This window comes from Nymphaea colorata, chromosome 8 (assembly GCF_008831285.2).
Source record: "Nymphaea colorata isolate Beijing-Zhang1983 chromosome 8, ASM883128v2, whole genome shotgun sequence".
NCBI classification, from domain to species: domain Eukaryota; kingdom Viridiplantae; phylum Streptophyta; class Magnoliopsida; order Nymphaeales; family Nymphaeaceae; genus Nymphaea; species Nymphaea colorata.
The window spans coordinates 20,397,240-20,411,353 of record NC_045145.1 but is presented as its reverse complement, the minus strand read 5'-3'; the positions used below and the strand labels follow the sequence as shown (position 1 = coordinate 20,411,353).

At 40.0% G+C, this 14,114-nt stretch overlaps 3 protein-coding genes across 4 annotated transcripts; 1 reads left to right on the top strand and 2 right to left on the bottom strand.

Moving 5' to 3' along the window:
* Positions 1-2,181: 2,181 nt before the first annotated feature.
* LOC116259352 (homologous-pairing protein 2 homolog) lies at positions 2,182-4,230 on the top strand. 2 transcript variants are annotated; one of them, XM_031637125.2, is made up of 6 exons: positions 2,182-2,323; positions 2,457-2,482; positions 3,079-3,346; positions 3,453-3,523; positions 3,603-3,801; positions 3,876-4,230. In XM_031637125.2, coding segments are annotated over exons 1-6 (594 nt in total). In that variant the 5' UTR covers positions 2,182-2,295; the 3' UTR covers positions 3,878-4,230. The 2 variants fall into 2 exon arrangements, with proteins under 2 accessions (XP_031492985.1, XP_031492984.1); XM_031637124.2 differs by having other exon boundaries at positions 2,184-2,323; positions 3,603-3,791.
* LOC116259351 (uncharacterized) lies at positions 4,101-6,544 on the bottom strand. Its single transcript, XM_031637123.2, has 5 exons — positions 6,129-6,544; positions 5,927-6,030; positions 5,548-5,719; positions 5,337-5,456; positions 4,101-5,256 (listed from the first exon to the last, which is right to left on the bottom strand). Exons 1-5 carry the CDS (start codon positions 6,366-6,368, stop codon positions 4,405-4,407), a joined length of 1,488 nt encoding a protein of 495 aa, XP_031492983.1. The 5' UTR covers positions 6,369-6,544; the 3' UTR covers positions 4,101-4,404.
* A 2,893-nt stretch (positions 6,545-9,437) lies between these two features.
* Positions 9,438-13,565, bottom strand: LOC116259488 (dihydrolipoyllysine-residue acetyltransferase component 4 of pyruvate dehydrogenase complex, chloroplastic). The gene is made up of 6 exons (XM_031637341.2): positions 12,460-13,565; positions 11,992-12,183; positions 10,902-10,989; positions 10,741-10,811; positions 10,570-10,653; positions 9,438-9,775 (listed from the first exon to the last, which is right to left on the bottom strand). The coding sequence occupies exons 1-6, from the start codon at positions 13,372-13,374 to the stop codon at positions 9,671-9,673; spliced, it is 1,455 nt and encodes a 484-aa protein (XP_031493201.1). The 5' UTR covers positions 13,375-13,565; the 3' UTR covers positions 9,438-9,670.
* Positions 13,566-14,114: the final 549 nt, after the last annotated feature.

Sequence of the window (14,114 nt, the reverse complement as noted above, 5' to 3'; positions counted from 1 at the left end):
GCAATGTGGAGATTATGCATGATGGACCATCAAGTGATTTCGACCTTCGTTGTCGGTGAAGGTTTTAGATAAATTCGTTTGATAGAGGCATTTTTTACAAATTATTTTTCTCCGTCAACCTCCGTTTTTTCTGGAGGAAGCAATGGGAGATTTTGAGGAAGCGGCTATTTGTTTGCCATTAGCTAAAGATAAAGGTTACATGACATGATCTACATCAGCGATCGATGATTCGGAGTCGTGAAGCAAAATTTATTTACACCAAACCTGACGGAGGTAAACAAGTGCATGTCCCCGTAACTAAATCCCAACACAACCAGCGAGACAGTCGGGTTCAAAAGTTGCAATGTGCCGGCAGTAATGTTAAACGGTTTACATTCAATAAATAAATAAAATATATATATATATATATATCTATATATATGTATAGATTGAGTGTTATGGCTATCTAAAGTCACACATTCTTTTTTACCAAAGTCATTTATCTAAAGCATAGAAAAATAAAAAGAAAAATGTATAAATTAATATTACACCTTTTTTTCTTTGTTTTTCTCGTAAATACTTATAATGTTTAATATGACAACTATGGTTAGATGGCTCTGAAAAGCTAGGGTAACCATTCAACTTTTTTATATGTAGTGAAAAAGTCACTCGGACAGTTGAAATAAGAAAGTAGAAGAAACCTATATGAACTAATATTATATGATGAAAATGTCAATCGTTTTTGCATTATTTTTCTGTCAACTTTCTATTATGATAGATTGGATGACCCTTATGAGTGAAACGGGTGGCACTGGAGAACCAAAATTACCATTCAGTTCTCTCTCTCTCTCTCTCTCACACACACACACACACATATATATATATATACATATATATATAGGTTTGGGGTAAAAGCTAAACTGCTTCAATGCGATGATTGTGTTTTTTGGCATTGTAACTTATATGATCTCATGAATAGGTTGATTGAAACATAAATTGAGTTCATATTTTTTCGGAGTTTAATAGTGTTTTTATAATAAGTTAAAACAAATGGCTCTTATAACTAAACATTTGGATGATAAAAAAAATCCATATTTCTTCATAAAAGCAATTTGAAATTAAACATGTTTTATATCACATTAGTCTTTATAAATGTATTAAGATGTCTATATTTTGTTTAGAAGAAAACAAGTAGTTACCAGATTGACCCTTAGCTAGACTTAATGTATCATGTGCACCATAGACTCCAAGGAAATCAAACAGTAGAAATTAAGTTTAAAACATAAGAACCAATCTATTTTTTCAAGAGCTCTTCAAAATACCATTCAAAAGAAAAGATAGAAAAAAAAAGATAGAAACGTATTCAAACTTTTGGTTTGACTTCATCACAGGGGTCACCATCTTCTTTACATCTTGAGCAATCTGAATAGAAAATGCTATATTGCATGTATATCTTGTCTCGATGCATCATGAATAAATTTTCCTTGGTAGCAGCTGAAGGCCTTCAAGTTGGAGGTTCCATAAAATGCAAAATCATATGTTCAGCCTTAATCGATCTAAGATCATTTTCTCTCTTTCCTTCATTTTGCATCTTCTATGTTTTCTTTGAATCTTCAGAATCTTAGTGTCTTGCTTTATCTTCTGTCTGTATCTAGAATTGACATTTTGGTGAATGGTATCACTAAAGTATAGGTTGAAATTAGACTGAGATTCATCTGAGGCGATCTACCGAAGAAATAAATATGAACGATATTATGAGGTTGTCTAGTAAAAAGGGTACGTGCCATGAACCAAAATATCGTGGCAGATTAGTCCATGTGCCAACTTGTTGCGATCTTCTAATGATTTATTTTGTTGTGGCCTAGTGAATTTGTATTCATCTATTTCTTCTTACAAGTACATATTTCTCGTTTTGTCTTTATTTTTTTTTTCAGAAAAAATGAGAATATTGAATTTTTCATGAAAATCCAGGATTAATTGGCTTTCGGAAGATCGAGGTGACGAGAAGATAAAAGTTCGGTGGGTTTTCAGTTCGATTTTCATAAACGCTACTTTACTTCCACGAAAGGAAAAGAGTAACTTATGATCAATGACATTTTTGGAGTGTTTGGTTTTCAAGGTGAATCCCATCGGATTGTAATCCACTTGCCCTGTATTAAAGTTATTTCTTGAGGAAGTAGGGGTAAATAGATATTGCCAACTTAAAGAGGGAGAACTAAGAAACCGGGGACAAAAAGAAGAGGGAAATCGCTAGATAAATAACGCCGTTCTTCTTCTTCGTTCTCTCCGCTACCTTCCTGAACACTCAAACAGAGGATGGCGCCAAAATCTGATGACGCAGAAGGTGATCGCTCTCTCTCTCTTGTAGTAACGGAGGCTGGCTTGTTCTTTCTTTTCGTTTTTTCTCCCTTTTGTTTAGTTTTTGTTTTGTATTTTGCGTATAACTTTCGGTGATCTTCTTTTTCGTACATTTTCAGGCCTGGTGCTGAGTTTCGTCAATGATGTAAGTTGGAATCTGACCTTTTGTTTCTTTTATATTATGCAACGCTTGCGGTTTCCCGTTCATTTCACGCGACCGATGTTGATTTGGTCATTCTGGTTTTCTGATGATCAGTTTGGCCTAATTTGTGGAAGGTAGCTCCCAAGATATGAAGAGTTATCGTAATTGTAGTTATTTCGCCCTGATTTTATTGTTTGCTGAATATTAGTTTTCTCTACTGAAAATTGGTTAGCTATAGCAGCAGGCTTCACCTTCTTTCGGAAGTTAAAATTAGCATAGGTTTTCACCTATACCCTTCTTGAGGAATTCTGAAAGAATTTGGATTGATGTTTGTTAGATTAATACTACAGACTTATATTGTCTACAGATTCTTTTCACTGTTGAACGGCTGCCGTGGATCGCTACTGTCATAATCTGTAGTGATCTGCTTAATCCCATCATGTATATCAAAATGAAAAAGGAAGTAAAAATGAAGAAACTTTGTTTTGATGTCTGCATTGAGAAATGTTTGATGATCAAAATTGATGGGCAGGCTTAGGGTCGACCCTGACAACGTTGGAGATTTTCAATTTGACGATGATCGACATATTCTTTTGCAGCAAAATAGGCCACTGAACTCCCAGAATGTTGCTGATGCCTTGCAAAAGCATGGGCTGAAGAAGACCGCTGTTCAAAAAGCACTTGATTCACTTGCTGACAGTGGACAGATTTCTTTTAAAGAATATGGAAAACAGAAGATATACCTTGCCAGGCAGGACCGGTTTGACATTCTAAATAATGAGGAGCTTGATCGTATGAAGAAGGAGAATGGCAAACTGCAAGAAGAGTTGGAGCAACAAAAGAAAGCAGAAACCGAGATTGAGGCAGGTGAAGGATAACTTTTGACCTTTCGTCTCTACTTTGCCGAATTTGAGATATGTAGGTTAAATGACAAATTATATGATTTTGAAGCGATCTGGCTGCCTAATTGCAGAAATTCGAGTTCTGCAGTCGAACTTAACTTTAGAAGAGATTTACGCCAAAGAAGCCAAACTTAAAGCAGAGGTGAGCTTGATGTTGCTTGAAAACTCATAGTTGCCTGAAACATCCTCACCTGCAATAGTGGACTCCCTATCTGTGTCAGGTTGGACAAATGGAGGCAAAACTGAGTAAGTTGCGAGAGGGGACATCTTTAGTAAACCCAGAGGACAAAAAGAAAGTGGAGGCAACCTACGTTGAGTCAATTAACTTGTGGAGAAAGCGTAAACGTATTTTCAAAGACCTATGGAATATGTTAACTGAGAACATGCCCAAGGACCTCAAAGAATTCAAGGTTTCTTCTTGTAGGTTTATTTTATTCACTTGTTTAATGGGCTTATCGACAAAGCCTTTCTAATGAACCATGGACGTTTGGCAGGAGGAGCTTGGAATTGAATATGATGAAGATGTCGGAGTAGATTTTCAGTCTTTGAGTTCTTTACTGATGCAGAATAAAAAGCAAAAGAGGTGCAGATGAATGTTCTTCATGTCTTGTTAAGGCTTTGTTTTCAAGAGACGCTGTTAGCATCAAGTGCTTTTATGTTAGTGTACATCTGATGGAGAAGCTGTGCGAGTGAGTTCCTCCTCCGAAACATCGATCCTGTATTAAAACCAACACAGTCATAGATGAGATGATGCTTGGAATATTTTGCTGTACATTAAATCGTCACCACGGTGGCAGTGTGACCAACGCTCAATTTCAATGGAAAGCAAAACCTTGTATTAGACAGCCATACCCTCTATACTTAAAACTCACAAGCACTCTTTACATAAACTCACAAGCACAACACCACTCTCTGCCAGCATTGTAGATAAGCCAGGCCAACAGGAAAACGGGAAAACGAAGAGAATAACACCACTTTCTGTCTCATCCACGCAAAATCATTTGGCATCTCGTTTCTTTTGGTTTATTGCCTAGTACTTGGCCTCGTCCTTACAGAGACAAAATAGGACCCTTTTTGAGGTAACCTGTTGGGCTCTTCTTGAATCGGCCCTTTCTTCACGTCTGAGTTCTGCCATCGCAGCTTAGATGTGGAGTGCCGATATGGATTTTCCGTTCTAGAGTTTCGTCCGTAATCATAAGACTCAACTGGTGACTGGTCGTCATCAAGGGAGCCCTCGGATCCTGCCTTTCCTCCGTATTTAACTTGGTGGTCATGTCGTTCTTCTCTGATCACCGACGGTCCATCAACCCTAGGCGACTTTTCTACGGAGAAATTTTCCTCTTCTTGACTAGCTTCAAAGGAATCTGTGCTCGAGGATGATGGAGTTCTCTCTTGACGCGACTTCAGTTTTTCGGCATATTTTCGTTTCTCTGGACTCTGTCCGATTACATGATGGTCTTTTGGTTGATAACTAAAATCCTCATCATGTTGGAGGTTATTTATTTCTGACGATTCCATTGCATACTTCGATCTGGTTGTTCTGTAACCTTCACTTTCATCTGAATCGGATACATTTTTCCCTTCAGAACTAGAATCATCAGGATCGTCAAAGCCTTTACCTTGGGATTCTTTCTTTGAAAGTTCTACAGCAATTTTTGCAGCAGCTGCGGCATAAGCAGCTGACTCAAAGGCAGCTCGTGCTGCTTCTTCCACATCCGAGTAGTTTTTCACGTTCACGGATCCTGCAATCAACTGATCCTTCTCAAATTTAACTGAATCATCGACATCCGTGGAAGTTTCTTTTTTGAATCGACCCTCTTTTTGGTTTGCATCTGCTGAACCTCTCGATTGCTTCGGGTTCAATCCCAAGCCCTCCTGCAAAAGCATGACAAAAGCTTATATATTGTTGAAAATAGTAAACTAAGCCCGGAATGCTCAACGTTCCACATGCATACCACAGTAAGATCAGACAATTCTTCTAGGTTCAGTTGGAGATCCCCTTCCTTAGCAATTTCCTTGAGCACTTGAAGTCTGGCTTCTAAACTTGGTTGTTTTGTTGACATTTTCTGAATCAACTAATGGAGAGAGGGAGAGATAGAGAGTTAGATACTTCAGATGAACATTATTTATCATCTAGGAGAGATCAAGTTGAGAATTTCTACATACCGTCACACTCACTTCACAACCACCACGTAATTCGAGTGCAGAGGCAGTGAATTCTTTTCCATACCTCGATGTGAAGATAGAACGAACCTCTTTCAGCTCAGGTAGCTCCCCACATCTTGAACTAACGAAGATCAAACTTGATATTGCCTCTCTCAGTTCATCTGGACATGTTCTGAAACACCAACAAATTCATCCTTCAGTGTTGTGAGAAAATATCTAGAGCTTGATTATCCAGGAAAAAAACTAAAAGCATGATTGTCGTAGCAACAAGCGGAAGTTCAAGAGATCGCAGATCGAAGAAACCAACTTCTTTTCATGATAGGGATTCCGATTGAAATTCTGTAATACATCAGAAATCAATATATAGATCGAGACTCACTTTTGGTTTTCTATGAGGGAGACTCTCTCTATCAGGAGATGGCAGAAACCTTCTATCAGAATGAAAGCATCCAACATATTCTGTTCCTTGATCACATGTTCCACCTAAAATTAAAATCACAAGAGCAGCCAAACAAAATTCATAAGAACGGGATTTCACCTCTGAGGTCCAAATTTTAGAGCAATCAATCAATAAGAAGTACCCGAAGAAGAGCGCTCTCTTGCTGTTCCCTCTTGAGGAGTTCCAGGACATCCTTTCTCGATTGAGAGAAACGGGCACGACGTTGGTTCTTGAGAACACCGATTCTAGTTATCGCAAGACCAATAAGGCTCTTGAATTTTGACGTCTTGAAGTTTCTTCTGAGCAGCGCATCGAGCTTCTCCCTCATTCTTCTGCTCTTGCCGCCAATAGATGGCAGAACTTCAGAACCAAATGAAACCATACCAGAATTGGCTTAGAATATCAGACAACTCAAGCCAAGGGAGAGAACTCTTTGAAATGGGGCTTTTAAATGGAATGAGGGCAGTGGCGATGGGCTTGACTTGTAGCGCTTGCTTTAGAGCTAAGGATTCACCAAGCTGTTGAAATCCGCGGCCATGGCCACCTGGATGAGTCTTGCCAGCTTGATATTTATTATGAAGCGTTCAGATACATCTCTTCTCTTTCTACAAAGAAGTATGTCTCTTTCTTCTACAAAGCAAGTATAACGAGACGGATTTGTCCTTTCACTTTTTCCCTTTCTCCACCTTTTGAGGGCTAGAAAATTACGGGATTTAGGTTAGTTCTTACATAAAAAAAAAGCTGAGAATCACCAATACCTCATGGTTTTTCTACATTATTTAGTAACAGCAAAAGGTAGTTCTCATCCTTTGGTATTTGTCGTTCACTAACCAAGAAAGAATTGGTATTCTGTTTGGACCAGCAGTTGGTTGCCGTCGTAATTGTCATCGAGCAGTTGGCATCGAATCTTTTTTGCACCGTGTTGCTGTTTCTTCAATAATTTAAACGTAAATTAATCTACGCGTTCCTTTCGCGTGCCCACAGCCACTGACCTGCTGATACATGGCCCCGCTAGAAAATGGACGTCCCGACCTTTACATTATTTCATGTGGACAGAAGCCAGAAGGCGGGGTTGATACTGAATTGTCTATGAAGCTTCCTGGATAAGGACCAAGTCCACCCTATTCTTGTGTTTCACTTGACTTCAGCTAGAGATTTCTGAGAAAAGAAGATATTAATGTCAAATTTTTTAAGTTGAAAAAGTATGTGTACCTTCTCCACCCCCCCCCCCCACACACGTATATATATATATATATATATATATATATATATATATATATATATATATATATATATACATGTGCCTCTTTTGCCAGAGTAGAAATAGGTTAGGTGGGCAATTACTCACACATTCATTAAAAAGCTTCTTATTTCTATGTTGTTATTTTTGAACAATTTATGGTGGTCCTTAAAAATTTAAAATTTTATACCCATTGCCTCTTATACAGAATTTTCTGACTCAACCGTCTCCTACTGCCCTCTTTTAAGCTCTCGTTAAACACTTTCTAGTGTAGAAGCTTGTCTCTGCTCTGCTCTTAAAGATATCATCAACCTTTCTTCTACCCAATTTAGTTACCTCATAGTCTCAACATAAATTTTAATTTGGGGTTTGTTTTTGATAATCTATGGTCCCATTTAGATAATATCAGTGGAGTTAATATGTCATTGGTATTTTCTTATTTCTGTAAATAGTTAACTTTTCAAATAGTATAGCCAGGACATTGACATTTTTGGCACTAATGCTTTTTAAAACCTTGCACGCAGTTCGTTCACGGACCAAAATTGATACGTACAGAGCAATTAACGGATCATCTGTCATTATTTTAAGTGATACAAATCTAATGAACGATAATATTTTTTTGTTCCTTTCTTTTTATAAAAGAAACAACACACAACAATGATATTTTGCTGCTGCTTAAGGATAGGATACTATGCTCCCAATGGCATAGGATAGAGATATGCATCCTCAATGCGATTCCTATAGGATTGTACTCCTCTGAACTACACAACGGTAGCAACGCGTGACACTTAAGTTGAAGAATATGCGGCAAGGCCTCTTAGGTCTTGAAGCAACTTTGGATCCTAGGATGGGTGGAACATACAATAGCTTTTACCCCTTTGCATACACCAAAAGCTGGGGTACTACCTTTTTTTTTTGGTATTAGAGAGCCTCTTCTAATCAAATGAATTTAAAGACTTACACAAGTTACATCCAAAAGTTTTAACAATAATTGGCGTGTGGTGAAGTTTCTTGTCATCGTTGAAATTTGAGACCAGCTTTCGCACTGCTAATTGAAAAAAGTTGGACTCATCTTACCCGATTATCATTGGCCCATGTTGAATTAGTGAGTTAACTAATCAAAGCACCATTAAAATAAGCATTTATATAGTCATTATTTTTCATGAACCTCTTCGACTGTGCCTAGCATGGTAGTGTCTATAGCTTTAACTCAGCCATCTTTAAGCTGTTCCTGATTTGCGAAACGAACAAAAAATATGTTTTTTCTTAGATAACAAGATAATTTTTGCTGATTCAAGATCGATCTTGGGGAAGGATAATTCATGAACCTTTCAGCTAATCATGGGAATAGTTGTATGCATGTTACCGCAGTTGTCCAAAGTTTAGATGCGTTTTTTTAATCGAAGCATATTTGGGATCGCCCCACCTAGATTGCTTGTCACAGGGCCGAAGAAAATGTACCATGCAAACGCCAACGAGCAAAGTTGCCCATAACGTCATTAGGATGAGACGTTGAATGGAATCATTACTGAAAAAACGGTCGGAACTTAGATGGGATCAAATTGGATCAAGTCCATATAGGTTCGACCAATTACCATCAACTTGCGGACTTTAAGTGCAATCCGTGGCACTCGAAAGTCATTTTCTGCGCTCCAACGTACTGTTCTTTCCGCGTACTTTTTAGCGTCTTGGTAACGAAGAGCTGTTAAAAACCACAATGAATCTTCACAAAGGAAAACTTCGGATTGTATTGTAGACCGAGTCTTCTAAGAAAAATCTGGTCGAGAGGCAAAACTCGGTGCATGCTTTGCCGTGGCGGGAACGCAGGGGCTTCCTGCCTTCACCAAAGTCCAACTCATCGACCACAACGATTCAATTCGTCCAGTCGGCCACATTTGTATTTTGTACCACAGATACTACTTTCTCAAGGGAAATTCCAAAAGAGTGAGTCGCTTTTGGAGGAGAAACTAAATCACGTTAAATCAAATGACTTCACACAAAGTCACCGGCAAGTTCACACATCAATTCTCTCTCTAAGTTGTTTTTGTTTGCGCGTCCATTTCTTTTTAGACGCGTCTCGTTTAATGAACTTCTTTTCAGTTCTTCCCCCCTTCTCTCTCTCTCTGTCTCTCTCTCTTTCTCTCACGCGGGCGTCACACGTACACCACAGGCAGACATATACGGGAAAAGGGGACCGTTGCACGCTTGAGATAATCAGAAAAAAAATTCAGTCTTCTTCAAAAGCAGCAAAAGTTGATCAGTAAAAAGCTGGAAGTTTACTTCACCGCAGGAAAAACTGAAGTTCCTCTTCTTACAATGCAAAACAAAAAATGTTAACTCAAAAAAAGCTCCGATCTGATGGCATTCAAGAATAGAATACCGGCCCTCCTATTCTTCGGTGTAATAAGTGGATGAGAAGTGCGTAGATCAAAGCCTGCTTACCACTACAAAGTTAGACTGTCGGGGTTCTCGATGATCTTTGCGAAGGTCTGGAGAAAAGCAGCTAAGTCAGCACCATAAACAATCCGATGGTCGGCCGTCACATTCACCTACACAAATGACGAATCAATAAGTTAGCCTCAAATGAACCCCTCCCAAAGTGTCCTAAAGCAACCTCCACATTTCAGTTGCGCAACTACAAGGCATCAACAACATGCGAAGAACGATGTTGGCAGGACGCCCGTCAATTCAGGATTCAGGCTGTACCGAGGATGTAGCCATGTTATGAGCATTTTCTCAGGAACAATATCATGACAAAGAAAAGATGTACCTTAACTAGTTTCCTCTGGAAGATGTTAAGATGGTATTCGTGCATAAATAAATGTGAAATACATATCAAATATCCAAAGAAGTACATAACAGAAAACCTCCATGAGGAATGTTCAAGATACTGGTAAAACGTCTAGCCTTTCCTTCAACATAAATACCCCAAAATTCAATACATTTAGGAAAAGTTTCCAGATTTTATTCAGAACGAGGAGGTCAAGTGCAATTAAGCAAGTGGACCAAAGTGCATGCTCATACAAGTCTGAACTTGCTGGCGATACAGCTTTCAAAAGTTCTAGTAACACAGGAAAAGGAATTTACTGAAATTTGTAACATAAGTCAGCAAGTTGTTGTGGCAAACCAGAGGATCACCATCATTCAGCAGAATGAGATGCAAATGCAAGAAAGATGGTCTAAACAAAGGCAGAAAAGGCTTCCTCAGTTCAAGCTACGTGGTCAAGCTAAGTGAAGGTAAAAACAGGGGTAAATGAAGGTTAAAACAGAGGAAACTACACCAGTTTGTATGTGAAAAAGTTTCCATTTCATGTTTGAATGGCATAAAGGACTCGAGATTTACCAGCATCTCGTTCTTCACACTAAAGAATCCATCACCTCTTGCCACAACAGTGGGTTTTGATGCACCAACAGCCATGATTGCCCCCTGCAGGGGATCCAAAATATTTTCACTAGGAAGGATGAAAGTAGAAAGAAAAGAAACTCACATATACAAAGGAATGCAAATACTCACTTGGCCAGGTGGAAGGATGGCATCGAATCTATCAACTCCAAACATTCCTAAATTTGACAAAGTGAATGTCCCTGAAATAGGAAACAGGTTAAATCTACCAACCACAAACGCATTACAGAATCAGGTCAAATGCCTCTGTTACACAGAAGTCAGAAACCAACCAGAATTATATTCATGAGGCTGAAGTTGCTTAGCTCGAGCTTTCTCTACCAAGTCTTTCCATTGTTGTGATAACAAATAAAGATCTACCTGCAACAGGATACAAGATACCCAGAATATAAGAGTTCCGACGCATGAATTTAGAGATACATTAAAGAATATGGACACATAATATTTTAATGTTTGTTTGTTGCTTTTTTCCCCTTTTATGATGAGAGGAAACCATTGAGCATCTTGGAATATGTCAGTCTGTGGACTTACAAAGTGTATGTTTACCATTCCCTAGTTTAGTTGTCATCTACAAAACTCCTGGATACCATCTCTTGTAGATTGCTAAAATCTCTCCACTATTCTGACCTTAAGCAAGGGACCCACACCATGGACCTTGAATTCTAGACTTCTTTCAACATGGAGGCTTTAGGCCAATTCGTGAAGCAAGATTTTGCAAACCCATATCAGGATTTTCATTCTATATGTTCATATGCAAATGAAAAACTGATGCCAATGGATGCCTGCGACCAACTCTTATGCCACCAATTTGCTGAAACCTATTCAGACAACTTGTACAACTTCTGAACTCTAACAACAAGTGTCGCAGTTCTTTTAGCGTGAAAGTTTAAGCTTCACTATAGAAACTCCAATGAAAACTTCGGCCTATAAACTTGGAACTATCGAATTAACACACATTTGTCGCCGTAAAATTTGGACAAGTTATGCTGATGAACTTCAATATTTCCTGAAAAAAGGAAGTCCATGAAAGATAATTTCAGCATGACTAAATGGCTATTGTTCATATAGGTGGGTCGGAATCTTTCTTGTTTGGCTAACTTTCTCTTGCCTAAAAAAATTCTGATACTATAGTTATGGTACATCTTTGTGAACCGTAGCTTTTAACAGAAAAACAAAAATACGCTTTACCAGTATGATTTTCTTAATGTTACCTTAGTTCTCACAAAGTAATAGTAACAGAAGATTGTGGGAACTAAAGGCTGAAAGAGGTAACCAAGTATTTCTAGGTAACAATGAAGTGACCGTTTCATGGATAAAGTTCAAGGAGCAAAAGCACAGGGTATCTTAAAACCGAAGCAGAACCTTATCGACATTCTGCAGAACAGGGGTTATGAGACCACCATCCATCGCCACAGCCACTGCAATATTTATGTTGCTATTATATGTGAAACTCTTCCCGTCCTTGCAGCTTGCGTTCACAACTGGGTGCTGGGCAAGTGCCATGGCAGCTGCTTTTGCCAATAGAACAGTCATGGTTACTCCCTTCGGTTTCACCTGAAACAGAATAACAGTTTATTGATAAACTTACATCTTCTGAACAAATAATGACATGACATCCACCTAGGCAACAGAACGTGCCCATCAGCACAATGCAGCGTTATTGCAGCTACGTCATTCCATCCTACTTTTCAAAAGTAGGAAAAGTAACCAGTGGTTGAGATTATGCAAAAGATAAGTGTACTAAACAGTTGTTCGGAGACCCGAATTTGATGTAACAGAATAAAATTAAAATGTTCAGCGGAGAAAGCGAAGAAAAACATAGCTTTCTACCTTTGTGTACAGAGCATCAAGAGCGTCCGTGATCACAGGATACCCAACACGGAATGTGGGCACGGAGAGGCTTTCAACCATGTTTCTGGAGACAGCAGCTTGCATCGAGGTGAAAGGAACCACCGTGGATCCGGGAATCTGGGGCAGCGAAGCAGAGGCCGTAGCAGGTGGAGGAGGCGATGGCGATGGCGATGGCGTCACAGAAGGAGCAGCAACCGGTGCTACAGAGGCAGGTTTGCTATCAGAAGGCAAAATTCCCGCAGCCTTCTCTATATCAGCGGAAGTGATCCGGCCATACGGTCCGGTTCCCGCTACAGATCCCAGATCCACCTTATGCTGCTTAGCAAGCTTCTTCGCGTGCGGCGTCGCAACGATCTTCCGCGGCCCGTCGGCCGCAATTGGAGGTGGCGGAGCCCTAGCTGCGGGGACGGAGTTATCCGAGGAAGGTGGAGGCGGCAGCGGAGGAGGAGGAGAAGCAGCAGCAGCGGAAGACGACGACTTGGCTGCAGCCTGGGCCTTAGCTTCAGCAATCTCCTCTTCGGTCTCGGCGAGCAGGCCGATTGGAGCTCCCACGGGAGCCGTCTCGCCGTCGCCGACGACGATGGCCGCGAGGATGCCGTCGTAGAAAGTCTCGACGTCCATGTCGGCCTTGTCGGACTCGACGACGACGACGCTCTCCCCCTTGGAGAGGACGTCACCCTCGGACTTCACCCAGGAGACGATCTTCCCTTCCGTCATAGTGGAGCTGAGCGCTGGCATGAAGATCTCCCGGATCTTGGCGGTGACTGCGGGGTTCTTCCGCCTGAGGTAGCGCGGAATGGGGGCAGCGGAGGGAGAGCGGAGGCCATTGCGGAAGGAGGAAGAGAAGGAAAGGGTGGAGGGTGGAGGGGGCCTAGCTAATAGCTGCGACGCCATTCTCTTCCTCGCTCTGATTCAAGAGAGTGAGAGAGGAAGATTGTGTGTTTAGAGAGACTGAGAGAGAGGGCGGAGATGTCGAGGGCTTCACTCTGTTCAGAGTTCGTTGTTTACATCGCCCCCATCGCTCCTGGAGTGGGTAGTAGTAGGCCACCACATCGGCAACCCAAAGGCCATAACAGATGATGATGACGATGGTAGTCTCCTTCGTGTGCCTTCCACACGTGCCATTGTTGATTGGGACACTCGAGCTGGATATCTCTGTTCATCTACAAGTGAGTTCAGTTCACCACAGAGTACCCGAGCTGGGCTCCAACAAAATTTCTGTCCGCTGGTTCAATTTTCATTAAAATTCGATGATCGATGAACTAAAGCACAAGATTCTCGTTATGCCCAAATACTGATTGATTCAGCACCATTCCCTACAAATCTGATAATATAAATCACTTTTTAAGTTCCTATTAAACATGTAATTTTACTATACAGAGTGATGTTAATAGTTTAGACTTGAAGCAGACATCTTTTATCATATCCAGTTTATCGATATTGACATATCGGACTAGAATGCAAGTGAAAATGTCATATCATATTCATATTCGAAGTTTAAGCACACAATCCAAGTTGAATTTGGAACCGACTTTTACATACACAATCAAATCCAAACTGCTTATGATATGTTAAAACCGGCTTTTGAAATGTATGGATATCAGATATAAAATATTTATTTGAAATTGCATCCA

Bases quoted from the DNA above. Each gene is read 5' to 3' on its own strand.
- LOC116259351 (XM_031637123.2), bottom strand. From the start codon at position 6,368: ATGGTTTCATTTGGTTCTGAAGTTCTGCCATCTATTGGCGGCAAGAGC. The intron at 5,720-5,926 runs GTGAGTCTCGAT...TTGGTGTTTCAG, and splicing joins TCCCTCATAGAAAACCAAAA to AACATGTCCAGATGAACTGA. The intron at 5,457-5,547 runs GTATGTAGAAAT...TCTCTCCATTAG, and splicing joins GTTGTGAAGTGAGTGTGACG to TTGATTCAGAAAATGTCAAC.
- LOC116259352 (XM_031637124.2), top strand. From the start codon at position 2,296: ATGGCGCCAAAATCTGATGACGCAGAAG. The intron at 2,324-2,456 runs GTGATCGCTCTC...GTACATTTTCAG, and splicing joins AAAATCTGATGACGCAGAAG to GCCTGGTGCTGAGTTTCGTC. The intron at 3,792-3,875 runs GTTTCTTCTTGT...GACGTTTGGCAG, and splicing joins AGGACCTCAAAGAATTCAAG to GAGGAGCTTGGAATTGAATA.
- LOC116259488 (XM_031637341.2), bottom strand. From the start codon at position 13,374: ATGGCGTCGCAGCTATTAGCTAGGCCCCCTCCACCCTCCACCCTTTCC. The intron at 12,184-12,459 runs GTAGAAAGCTAT...ATTCTGTTTCAG, and splicing joins TTGATGCTCTGTACACAAAG to GTGAAACCGAAGGGAGTAAC. The intron at 10,990-11,991 runs GTTCTGCTTCGG...ATCCTGTTGCAG, and splicing joins TTCTGCAGAATGTCGATAAG to GTAGATCTTTATTTGTTATC.